Genomic DNA, 13342 nt, shown 5'->3' on the forward strand with positions numbered 1-13342 from the left:
CGCAAAATCAATACATACTAACACATCTAATAATGTGCATCTAATAAAAAAATGCATTCAAATCAATAAATATAATATATATTTTGTCATATTAACAAGGATTCAAAACAACAAATCGGCAACAGTATTTTTAAAATAATACTTGAACCACCCGTATATTTTTATTCTATATTATTTTCTCACTATGTATGCATGATTAATTCTATTATATGACGAAGTAAACACAATGTGGAAACTAAAATTAAAATAAAAACCAAAAATAAAAATAAATATATTTTATTCAACGAAAATGAAAAATAAAACAAAATGAATAGACAATAACAGATTGCTTTATTAACAAAAAATATATAATATATAGAAAGTAAAAACAACATTTTCACATGATTCGTCAAGATTGCGATCCCGATGTACTGTGGAAAATTTGTTTTTATATATTTTTTAATAGAATGTAAAAATTAAAAATAACCCATCGAACCTTATATGACATTTAATATAAAATACATATGATTAATAACTATTTACAAAATACGTGTTAAGTTTTATAAGATTTAACATTAATATAAACCAGTCTATAGTAAAGGCTATTTCACGAAACTTAGAGTAGTGTTAGAAAAATTGATAATTATTAATAATTCTAAATAATATAGCAGGCAATTTATATTTTCAAAACCAAAAATTACGTCATCAGTAAATAGCGAACGGCTTACGTATACAAGTCAATAAACTTTAAATGTAAAATTAAAAAAAAAATAATATAAATTATTATGCGTTTTCTGTGCATCATTATTATGATAAAAAACCGAACATGGCACCCAAGCGAAGAAAAGTGCTTAAAATGAGATCAAAAATCATTCCAAGAAACAAAAATTGCCTGCTAAACATCTCAAAACATTTGAGGGTACAGTTGTTAATTTAATAAATCAAATCTTATTATAGGCGATTTTGGGTGTCAAAAACCTGATACTCATCTTTTTAAATAATTTATTAAAGTATAAATAAAACGCTTTAACGTCCCGCCATAATAAGATTTGAGTATTCTAATAATAATATAATACAATTGCTCGCCTGATTTTGTTCAATACGCAACTTATTAATTATACTTTTATAATATTCATTAATTTTTCTTCGCTTTTGTGTTCGACACCTTCATTTAAAAGCCAAAGAAAAAGACTACAAAAAATCGGGCAGTATCTGTACTCTTATATTACATAACCGATCTTAAATCGAAATAAAAAACGTCAATATTAATAATCATTTGAAATAAATAACAAGTTAGCATAAATGTTGAAATAATTATAAAACCTATGAAAACGTTTCGCTAAAGAAAACCGTTGTGTGATCATTATTCCGCTACATAACTTCTGTATTTATTTCTTAATAAAAACTCTATTTCTATTATTATATCTTTATATAATTATTTTATCATGTTAGATACATCATGATATCTCCATGATACGCGAAAAAAAATCGCGCACTTGTAGACGAGTCCGTAAAGCCGTACATTTATTACGAATCTTAATAATAAATGTAAAACTGACGGCGCCCGCGCACGCTTAGATACAAATTAAATAAACATTTATATATATACGTACGTACGTAAATAGCATTGTAACAGTCTCAATGTACATACATACAATGTATAAATAGGTTAACAATTGTGTGCGGGGCCATCAGTTTGGGCGAAATGAAAGTGAAAAATGAATGAACCAAGTCTTTGAGTCTCATTATTTGAGATCTTTATTATTGGTGCGTGTAGTCGAGCACATTGTCTAGTGAGAACAGTTCCTTGTAAAGCGCTGGGAACGAATGATGTGGGTGCGCGGCCTTGAAGCGGCATAGAGCCTCCAAGTGCATCAGCGATAGTTCTCTGTTGGGGAAATTATGCATTTTACTCCTCATTCGTCGGTCTTTTAACTTATCCTGGAGGATAAGAGGTATTTGTTTGAAGGCAATGAAGTACAAACAGGACTTTTGGAAACGTCTATATAAATACATAATATAGAATATTACGATAAACTTTACTTTACCACACTAAAAACTTACCTGAAGGTGGGTATCTTAGCCAGCAATGTGTCTAGAACTGTGACGTCACCCTTGATCGGCGCATGATTTGTCTCGATCTCATGGCGCATGGCCGTCATTGACATGTTGAATAGACATTGGATCTCTGAGTTGCCGCGAACGTTGTGTCTTTCTGGAAGACGAACGGTAACATTAGAACACAATACAAACGCCCGAACCCACAGTCTTAGATTGAAAACAATCTGAGATCAGACCGTGACAGTCGATCGATCTCCTATCTGCATCACAATAACCAAACCCTCCGATGATAATCCATTTTGGCGACGGATAAAATCCTCTTTGTCGTTCCATCTTACCGAGTTTTCACTCATATTTGATAATCAATGTAAACCAAACCATACAAATGTGTCTGTTTAAAACATAACAAACAGTTTTTTTAATTATTAAAAAAAATTGTGTTAGTTAAAATCTGTTAAAATAATTAACTGTTGAAATCCAGATTTCGTCAAATGTCATTTTAATACAAAGGTCTATCCACAGACACCGATATGACCTCCCATGGATAGCCTTGTATCGACAGATGGCTATTACAATCCGTCGATTGGTTATTGGCACAAGATTACTATCTCAAATGGTGGATTAGGCATTGAGATAGGTTATTGACAAGTAACTTTATAGACAAGTTATGTAGAACAAAATCTTTTGATACATAAATTTGGTTTATACTTGAATCTTATTACTTCCAGGCTTAATTTAATAGTGTTATCCTAGATAAATGTTTAAGAATGCCTAATTGATAAGTAAATAAAAATGTTTAATAGGCAGTCATAGATTTAAGTGTAACCAGCAACACCGGGCGTATATGCGTAGGTGGCTTTTGTAATTGTGAGAACATACGCACCTGGCCACAGCAGTACTAGACTCTGGTATAGAGCTAACTCAGTTTCGGTGAGCTTCAGTCTTGCGATCGACTTCGCCACGTCAAATATACCCGACACTAGCGCCATGTCTCGAGGATCACTAGAAAAACAATTCGTTAATAAATAGATTATATCTAATAGTGACCTACGCTACTTAATAAAGCATATAAATTTGACGAATATTTAAATGATCCTAAACCCTGGGATTGATGTGCTCCAGTTCAAACAATTTGTATGACTCAAAACTTAGCGATAGTTTCTTGCCCGCTCTACGCCCTTGTAGTAAATGTAAATTTACAATTTATTTAACTTCTTTCTGACGTTCATAAGTGTAGTTGTTTACCGATATAAATAAAGTTATTTTGAATTATGTCTAAATGAGTCCTAAACTTCTCTTATGCAACAGTAGTCAAATTATACTAAGTGTTATGTAGAATTTATTACTTCAAGTACTTAAGTATTAAATAAGTAAGTACATAAGTATGTCAAATGGAAGAGACTAACCGTGGGTTGCTGTGTAAGGGCTAGTGCACTTTCTCTTATAACTATAAACCATTCGTATTATGTGTAATAATTTAGCTTTTCTTATTATTTACATATGTATGTTGCCTGCTGAATAAATTAATTAACGTTAACAAAATTATCGGGACAGCAGACGAGTGAAATTACAAAAATACTGCGTGTTAAATATAAAAGGCCGGCAACGCACTCGCGAGTTCTCTAGCATTGAGTGTCCATGAGCGGCGGTATCACTTACCATCAGGTGAGGGCCCGTTTGCCCCCTGTTCTATATAAAAAAAAAAACAAAATTATTGATTTCTTTCATGACAGGGTTGACACATTAAATTTATATGTCGAGAGCAAAATGTGTAGATAAAGGCCAACCGCGGTCCAAGTTTAATAAACTTAATAATATTTAAAGATTAAATATTTAAGATTAAAGATAAAAATTAATAATATTTATCCAGTTTTAATATTTATTTTTTATGTATTTATTACACTATTATGAAAGTTTTTACTAAACAAGAGGTTTCATAGTAATAATATTAAACATACCGTGCGTGTACGCATTCCCTTATTGGCAGAACGACGTCTCCATACAAAACTTGCTCCCTGTTGATATCAATCAATCGCGAGAGGCGGACAATCGCCAGCTCAAATGATCCTAGAATACGAAATATTCCTATTACTCGAGAACATTTCATTTCAAAAATTAATTATCCAGGCCTATACTAGGACCACTAAGCAATATTCAGTGCAGTGTTGGCCTAGTGGCTTCGGCTTGGGACATCCCTTAGGTCGTAGGTTCGATCCCCGGCTGTACACCAATGGAGTTTCTTTCTATATGCGCATTTAACATTCGCTTGAACGGTGAAGGAAAGATCGTGAGGAAAGCTTAAACCCAAAAAGTCGCCGGCGTGTGTCAGGCACAGGAGGCTGATCACCTACTTGCCTATTAGATTGACAAATGATCATGAAACAGATACAGAAATCTGAGGCCTAGAACTAAAAAGGTTATAGCGCTACTGATTTATTTTATTACACTCACGTGAATTGATGCGTCGTTTTGAGTAAAGTTAAAATTTCCAATAATTTTATATCAATGTTAGGGCGAAAACTAAAGCCTAAAATCTCGAAATTATTGTTTCGATTGGAGGTATATATATTTAACAAGCAAAGATATTATACAAATTAGTTAATAAATCACTATAATACCTGACTTAAGAAGTAGGATCTGATCATCTTGGCTGAGTTTCATGAAACCAGGAATGAGTTTTGCAAATTCAATGATATTTTGTATCATGGCTGTCAGTTTGTCCGCGCAGTCCAGCCACATCTCCTCGTATGTCATTGAATTGTAGAATAATAGTCTGTGAAATAAAAATTATTATTAATTACACTCCCGGAAGTAATAATAAGCGTAAACAATTCTAGACCTCGGGACAGATTTATCATTTTAATATTAAAACTAAATAGTAATAAGTAAGTAAATCTTAATTCAGTAAAGCATTTTTTTTTTGTAACTTGAGGCAAACGGGCTGTGATACCACCCATGGACAATTACATTGGCAGAAGGCTCGCAAGTGCGTTGCGTGCCTTTTAAGAATTAGTACGCCTTTTTTTTTTTTTTTCTTGAAGGACCCTAAGTCGGATTGGTTCGGAAATACTTCAGTGTGAAGCTGGTTCCACATAGTGGTGGTGCACGGCAAAAACTGCCTCAAAAAACGCTTAGTTGTGGAACGATGGACGTCGAGGTGATACGGTTGGTATTTTGTATTATTTCAATCACGACTCTGTTTAGATAATAAATGTAGTAGGTACAGTTATTATTGTCTTCGATTTATACACTATTTAGAGGTTAGGAGATTAAAAGAAAGACGCTTAGGGCGTTTCTGAATCTGAAGGTGTTATAAAGTCTAAGTAACTTACTTAGGCACGTCTGGTGGCTTTCTGAACATCTCATGGATGTATTCAAGTTTTGGATTTGTGTTTGCGTGAGCTTCGGCTAAGCTCTTCACCAACATCTTGCTTAGATCGCCTTCCGCTGGAAAAAATATAATATTAAGTGAAGAGTCATTTAAAAACTAAAATAAATTTCATATTAAAATATTCTGTTGTGATACAGTCTAATTAGATTTTTCTAATCTTCATAATAACAATGTAATAATTTAATGATACAAATGTATAGCACTATAAACATATAAGCTACTACAATATTATTAGAAAACGATTAAAAAAGACAACTTATTTTAACTAAATGTACATAACCAAAAATTACAATAATCTGTGGTACATCACGTATCATGCAAAATAAACTGTCAAAATACTGTCAAATGAAGTTTTAAATTATCCGATAATAATTAATAATAATGATTTTCTTTTAAAGGATGAATTATGGAACCACTATCAATTTTATTACTTGGTACTTGTATTATTGCATGTTGGCGTAAGATTTTTTTTACGTTATTAGGTTTTTTATGTATGTGATTTGTCCTGTAATCGACTGGGAGCAGACTTTTTGCGCTGCATTTTATATACAAGTAGGTGATCAATTTATTGTCTACAATGGATAAACAACTTTTGTTATGGACAATTATTATAAAAGTAATCATTTTTTTTGCATGTTGTTTTCACATTAACAAATATTGATCTTTTCAGCATGTTTGTTACCTTGTTGCTTGGCTCTCCCAATTATACCATATCCTCTACTAATTATAGATTCTACGAAAAATATGGATAGATCTAAAAAAGAGGTAAGGTTTATTTTATGTCCTATATGATACGAATATTTTTTCATTATACAATTTATTCATTACAATTATATTGTAGATGGACAGTCGTTACTACTACATATGTGTTACGAAAAATGGTATATTCTTAAAGAAAAATCGAGGTTATGAGAAGTTAACTACTTTTTGATATAACTTTGTTATTTTTATAAAATTAAACAGTTGTGCACTTGTATAAAAAACTTTTTTCCGAACCAAAATTTAGCGCAGGCAGAAACAAATACGCAACTAAAAGTCAAAAACAGCCTACAAAAATATAACAGAGCATCTACACAAAAATTTGCTTCTGAACTCACACGGCAAATCTTCGCTCGAGCTACTTGAACCCTGATGACGTCTCGTCACGGCGTTCGGGTTCACCATTCCCATCCCTGACATATTCATATTCAACGGATCCATCATTCTATGACCACTACTGGACGTCATATCGTCCGGGCTCAGCTCCTCGTTCAAGGAATTCTGACTGACCAACACGGAATTCTGTATCTCCATGGGGCTATGCTGTATGTTTGACGGACTGTGTAGATATGTCGTTGAGTCAACATAACTTGCAACAAGATTGTCAACGCCGATTGATGTTTCTGGTTTAATTTCTTGTTTTATATTAATAACTCCGCTGGATATGGACACGGGTGATTGTATTCGCTCCTCGTATCGATCGAACTCCTGTATTCGCCGGCTGTCAACGTTGACAGGCCGGATTGTTGATGTGGACGTTGATGTTGATGTTGTTGTTGGTGTTGGACGAATCGTTGACTTTTGTTGTTCGTCTAGTTCAGAACGGTTTGTTAGTAAGCGATTTTACAGAAATGTTATTCCGCCTTTATTTAAATGTATACGTTTGGTACGAAATATAATAAATAATCGCAATATTCAAAATGACTAGGAAGGTTTTTCCAAGTGCAATACGATTTAAAAGATTTAAATTACGACGAATAATTAAAAGTATATTGGAATTTACCCAATTTTTAATGAGAATTATTTTCGCATAGGTATAAATATAGTTACATCAAGAGTTACAAATTAGTTAAAGATTTAATTAACTAATTTGTTGTTAACATGTTGTTGTTGTTAACATACCGATTCTTCAGGTCCTAAAACTAAGTGACACGAGTGACCAAAGAATAGAGGTATATTGTCCTAAACTTACCGTTCCCAATAAAGTCTGTTTCAAGAAAGTTTGCCGTCTGTTTCGGTTCATACGTCGTTGAGTCAACGTAGTCCGCTGACACGTCGTACTGTTGCTGTGGTTGTTGGTGCAAACCGCTCATATTTGACGTGAGCGTTGGCGCTGTGTTGTTGTAACCATATGATGAAAGAGGCGATCCGTAGCCCGGATAGCTGGAATTAAAAATTATTTTTAGTAACTCTATCTTATGTAACAACATCCAGTACCCTACAACCTTTTTAGGCCTGGGCCTCAGATCTGTATCTGTTGTTATCAGCCTTCTGTATCTGAAAGCCGTCGACTTTTAGGATATAAGGCATGCTGATTTCGTCACGATATTTTACGCACGAGCTTGTGTTAAATGCGCACATACACGCAAGTCCATTGGTGCATGGCGGGGATCGAATCTAAGACCTCAGAGATGAGAGTCGCACTCTGAAGGCCAACACTGTTATTTTATGTAAGGTATTTTGTACAGAAAAAGGTGTACATGTTACACTTTCGTTAAAGTCGGGTAAAGAGTTATTTTAAAGCTTAACACATATAAATAGCTATTTTAAGTTTGAGTTATAGCTGGTAATACCGAGTATGCGACTTCAGCTCTACATATATTATAATTATACATCGAAATTGGATTTCATATTTAGAAGTAATTAAAAGACAAACGTGTGCCAATACTTGTTAACGAGTGAATCTTTAAAGTCAGCTTACAGGTATGGCTCCAGTGTAAGACCGTTTGCAATTAATAGCAACGGTTTTAAAACAAGACACGTTGACGGTAAAAAATTATCCCATTACAATTCAATACGCATTCAATTAATTATACCGCACCGTCTACAAGAACCACAGTACCGCTACTTGATACTAGATGGCGGTATTTACATTAACCGTTACTCTTCGCTGTGGTAAACGGGAACCGTAATGACAATGTCTGCGTCGTTGACATCAATAGAAGTAATGAATTACAAGAAATATCTAACTGTTCGTTTGTGACAGCGAAAGCGTCTAGGTTATGTAACGGGATTAAAAATGGCGGGATAATCCGTGCTTTTATAGGTTTTATAGATTTATGCGTTAAGGAGAATTTTATAAAGTTTTCAATATGTGACTTCAAAATAGTTGCGAAATTATAGATTTTTACTTTTGTTATCAGCGTCCGTAATTCCGATGTTTTTATTAAAAAAATACACAATGTGGCTTTCAAGAATTGTTAAGACATTTTCCTTACATAGAGGAAAACAGTCTTGTTGTATAATACGACACTGAAATTGCTAAGAGCTTACTAAAGATCAAAGACCTTTGTATGTTACAAGAAGCGTAGTTCATCTACTAAACAAAAGATGGCGTTACCCATTATAATGTCCATGGAATTGATCGCTGGAGCTGGGCGTTTGTCTTTGTGAGTCATAGACTGAGTCTGGAGCTGCTTCAATTTGAGTGCGAAGTTGCACCGCTTTCACCTCCTCTTGTACTTTTTCCCGCTGCTTTTTTGACATACGACCAAATTTGACAGCTGAAATAAAATTAATACTTTCTGAATACGAAAAAGGCTTTGAATTAAAAATAAACCAAAGATAAAAACAGTTAAACACGATTTGTCATTCTAAATTCAAAAATCGCAATCTGTCCTTTTTTATTCAAATCACCTCACAAATACCTTGAACACCGTTACACGTACAAGGCATTTGTGTGTGCGTGCATCGTTTGTATGTGTAGCGGGCATTGGCATACTGCCTAGTGGCACAACGAACTCGATGTACCTCTGACGTTACATGACGTATTGTATTACTACGTAAGGATGTCCCGTTCGGCAATTTGCGAGATGTAGGGTTACCCTATGCAAAAATGTAAAATTCTCACAAATTCTGTTTTTTTACACAACTTATTTGTATTATTATTAAAAAATCAAAGAATTTTTAAAAACAGGCTTCAGTTTTCTTCTTGAATAATAGGTTAGGTTTATTCCGAGAAGGACTGACTGTGGGAATTAACATTCTAAAGTATCTTTTATATATCTTTATATTGCTTGCCGAAATTGACTAAGATGGCAACCCCAAATATTTCTCCACGATTCTGACACCGCTTGGCTTATTTTTTCGGTTGCTCCTTTGTGGCGTTCAATGAACTCACCATTCTAAATAGAGCTTTGATTTTAAACATTTTAGTCGCGAAACGGGGTCATGTTATTTTGACGGTGTTTAACGAAAAACCATTTTAAAATGAGCTGTATTTTTATAAGCGATATGTGTTTGGAGGGATCCTATTTTTTGGCTTTGTTTTTCGAAACAGTACTCTTTTGTTTCATACACAATGCTTGTTCATACGCAATTCATAAAAGAAAATATAAAATGAAATACGCTTTTGTATGCTTCCGTGTTTGACTATTATAATAATAACACACATGAAATATGACTTAGTGTACCTCTTTTTATTATTTATATTGATAATATATAAACTGTTAATTGCTATTAAGTAGTTATGCATGTATAACACCTATTTTATCGATATAAACAGCCCTAGTTAGCAAAAAAGTTTAATTATTCTCTATTATTACATAACGTAATCAACTATGTGACTTGTTACGTGTACATATAAAAAGGCGTTACGCTTTATGACTGCATTGCACAACATAGCGATACGACATGATATCGATATTATCTAAACTTTATCGATAAAATAGCAACTATAATTTATAGCAAAATTAATTATTTTCCGTAATAATATGTAACTGTGCAAAATGTAGTAATTTAATTGTTATAATAACACAACAACGTATAGAGCTGATCATACATTTGGTCTAGATACTGTTGTATTAAGCTTAATCTACCACTTTTGGTTTTAAAATCTTGACTTCTGTAACAATTTGAATTTTTTTAATTTGTCACAGAATATACCTACAATTAACCTCTTTTCACCGACTATTAACAGTTCCAAACACAAAAAACAACAACAATGAATAACAAATAGAAGTCATTTAACGAATATTTTACTTGAAGTAAAAGATTTCAAAGGCGAGGTTAAGAAATCTTACATAATATTACAACACTTTTATTCTAAAAGGTTTCATTTGAAAACATTTCAAGGATCTCTTTAAACTTCGTTACATAAGATTACTATATATTTATTGGAAGAATTAGTCTGTACAGCATTTCAGTGTTTTTATAGACAAGGATGTGATCAGATATTCACCGTTTTTGGGTATTTTTTTTTGATTTTCTTAGAAAAGTCATACCAAGATACTTTTTATTTAAGGTATAACATATTAGATATTAAGTAGATTAATATTTATAACTTTTATATAATTAACAGCATCTCAATCATAATTTTATCTGTAGTGCATCGATATAACCGTACATCACTAGCGGTTACGTCAGTTTACGCAATAGCCAATGCACAATACGCTCGGGCTGCGTCGCGCTATGCGACTTGAAGACTTTGTTGCGTGCTCAGTGCTCCAATACGAGTTGGACTTGTATCCCCAATAACACACTTCTGCATGTATTTCTTTACTAACTAGACATCAAATAAAAACCAGACCCTAAATAATGATTACCGCGCGATCAGCGAAATCAGCGCTACGGATATTGAGAGATTGAAATTCTTCACAAAAACGTTTCTATAGAAAGTACACTGATAGGCAATTTTCAACCTGATTAACTAGTGTATCAGATTGAACTGACTAAATTGTTAGTGATTATATTTGGCAGCAGCTCCTTACGAGTCTTTAGCATCTTTTTGAAATAAGATATCTTTACCGCTGAAGAGTCTTCAATTAAAGTCAAATTTTAGTCGCAGATATAAGACACATCTACTTACTCATCAAAAGTCCCACGAAATTTAGTTTTTATCCATCCAAAAAAACAAAAACAAAAAATATCTACTTATTAACAATCTTATTTTTGACTTTTAATTTTATTTACTATACACCCTTACACACGATTTAAATTACTCACACTGCTAACTTTAATATTATTATTATTATTTTCTACTTAGTATTATTTTTTATTTTTATTTTTTTTTGCTACTGAGGCGCAAACTAGCTGCTGTGGTCTCAGGCAGAATGACCAGCGCTGTGGAACTTTCTGCTCCTCAGCATAATGCTGAGCCAGGACCAATTACAACCACAGCACACACACATTGCACACTTGAAGCGAACCGAATGGGAAAAGGGATTTTTTTATTTTTATTTTTTATTTTTTCTTTGAGTATTGTTATTTTGTGTGTTAATGTGTGTGTGTTTTCGTTTTAAAACATTTAATCACCGATTTTAACAGGCAGGCTTTACTTTAACACACACACTACACCCATGCACTCTTACATCGTTACGTCTGTAAACCTAATTGGCGTTTCGATTTAAAAATTACATTATAAAGTTTTTCTAAATAAATATTTAGTCCAAATTTTTCCTAATACTGGTCGTTAATATTAAATAAGTAAAATCGGTTCTTAAATTAGTTCGCGTAAAATATGTTTACTGCCGAATTTTGTGGAACACGCGTTGTCCTAATTAACGTATAATTAAGAGAGAATCAGAGCTTCATGAATAATTTTTGACCATTGGGTTTTTTAGTTACGTTTTATTTAAATGTAGTGACAATTCTATTCGGACCAATCATTGTGTATCTAATTAGTCTGTATAATAGCAAATATATTTAAGTCTCTATATTTTTTTAATTAAATTTTTGAAGTGAAACTTCTGTTGTGATTTCAAACCGGATGCAACGGAAAAAGCGACAGTAAAAAGAGACAGACACATAAATTAATAGGATTTGGCGTGAGAGAGAGTGAGATAGGAGGCATTATACAGTGTATAAACTTTAAATTAGTGTGTATTTGAACATTTTCTGAAATAAAAAAAACAGATTTGATGAAAATTAAATAAGTAAGTAGTTTAATTATAAAATTAGATTATTTATCAATTTTATTTACAAATCATTAGTTATAGAAACTTTTTGAAGTGAAAACTTCGTACTACACTTAATTAAAAGTTTATACACTTCCTATCTCATTTTCTCCCACGTTGGATCTTGTGAATTTATTTCAAACTTTTATTATTTTAGTTTTTACCAAATTAAAGATTGATATTAAAGTTATAAATAAAAATTTAACATTAAAATATTTTTTTTTTAAAGAAAAGGTCCTACATTTAGATAGAGAAAAAGTCTAATTTACATATTTTAATTATAAAAACTTTGTTTTTGAAGGTTTCACTTCTACCACGTGTGAATTGGACACATGATTTTTTTTTCTTCGTTAATAATTTCTTAGGTGTTTCCACATTAAGTTTATCATTTGAACCTTATGATTGTAACATAACAACCGTTATCGCGCCTGATAAGGTGTCGTTGACCCCGCGTTTGCTTCCTCATACCACTGGCTCGTATTTATAAACCAGACTTTTATATTAAATGGCGGTGGCGTTTAAATTTTAGTTTCTCATCGCAGCATCGTAAATATTATCGTAATATTTTTGCTAGGATTTTGAATTTAGAACACAATTTGACACACTATAGGTAGAAAAGTGTTTAGTGAATCCATCGTAAATCTACTTAATTAAATCATTTGTTCTATTTATTATGTTTACTGTTTCGATATTACTTGATAACAGCCCTCCATAGACGCTGGTACAGCGCTGTTAGAACGCAGACTTATCAAGAACACAACCATAAATACTAACAAATGAGCTCTAGAGAATTAAGTGAAAGAAGAATCCTTTATAAGATTTGGGATATATGCTGTACTTACCATCACGACTCATGCCGAGCTTCAGGCATTTCTGAAGGCGACAGTATTGACATCTGTTGCGATTGACGCGGTCTACCACACACGCCTTGTTACGTGGGCACTGGTAGTTCACCACTGAAAAATTGTACTGTGTTAATAACAATAATTATTTATCAGCTATGGTAGAATTTAGTTTTCAAAGACAAGATGCATGCACT

General features: G+C 32.8%; 1 protein-coding gene and 1 long non-coding RNA gene across 18 annotated transcripts in view; one reads left to right on the forward strand and one right to left on the reverse strand.

Moving 5' to 3' along the window:
* Positions 1 to 978: 978 nt before the first annotated feature.
* LOC125057207 (probable nuclear hormone receptor HR3) overlaps positions 979 to 13342 on the reverse strand; it is an 85807-nt gene continuing 73443 nt past the window's right edge. For 13 of the 17 annotated variants that reach the window (XM_047660742.1, XM_047660730.1, XM_047660741.1 and 10 more), the window contains 10 exons: positions 13146 to 13259; positions 8751 to 8913; positions 7383 to 7573; positions 6529 to 7002; positions 5373 to 5487; positions 4659 to 4813; positions 3999 to 4107; positions 2924 to 3042; positions 2044 to 2194; positions 979 to 1867 (listed from right to left, as the gene is read on the reverse strand). In XM_047660742.1, coding sequence (XP_047516698.1) covers positions 1741 to 1867; positions 2044 to 2194; positions 2924 to 3042; positions 3999 to 4107; positions 4659 to 4813; positions 5373 to 5487; positions 6529 to 7002; positions 7383 to 7573; positions 8751 to 8913; positions 13146 to 13259 — 1718 coding nt within the window. In that variant the 3' untranslated portion in view covers positions 979 to 1740. The remainder of the gene's footprint in view (positions 1868 to 2043; positions 2195 to 2923; positions 3043 to 3998; positions 4108 to 4658; positions 4814 to 5372; positions 5488 to 6528; positions 7003 to 7382; positions 7574 to 8750; positions 8914 to 13145; positions 13260 to 13342) is intronic. The other 4 variants (XM_047660743.1, XM_047660747.1, XM_047660746.1 and 1 more) reach the window with 1 other exon arrangement.
* On the forward strand, positions 5736 to 6404 carry LOC125057210. Its single transcript, XR_007118182.1, has 3 exons — positions 5736 to 5889; positions 6102 to 6196; positions 6273 to 6404. It is a non-coding gene; the product is annotated as an uncharacterized LOC125057210 (long non-coding RNA).

Source organism: Pieris napi, chromosome 16 (assembly GCF_905475465.1).
Source record: "Pieris napi chromosome 16, ilPieNapi1.2, whole genome shotgun sequence".
Classification (NCBI taxonomy): Eukaryota; Metazoa; Arthropoda; class Insecta; order Lepidoptera; family Pieridae; genus Pieris; species Pieris napi.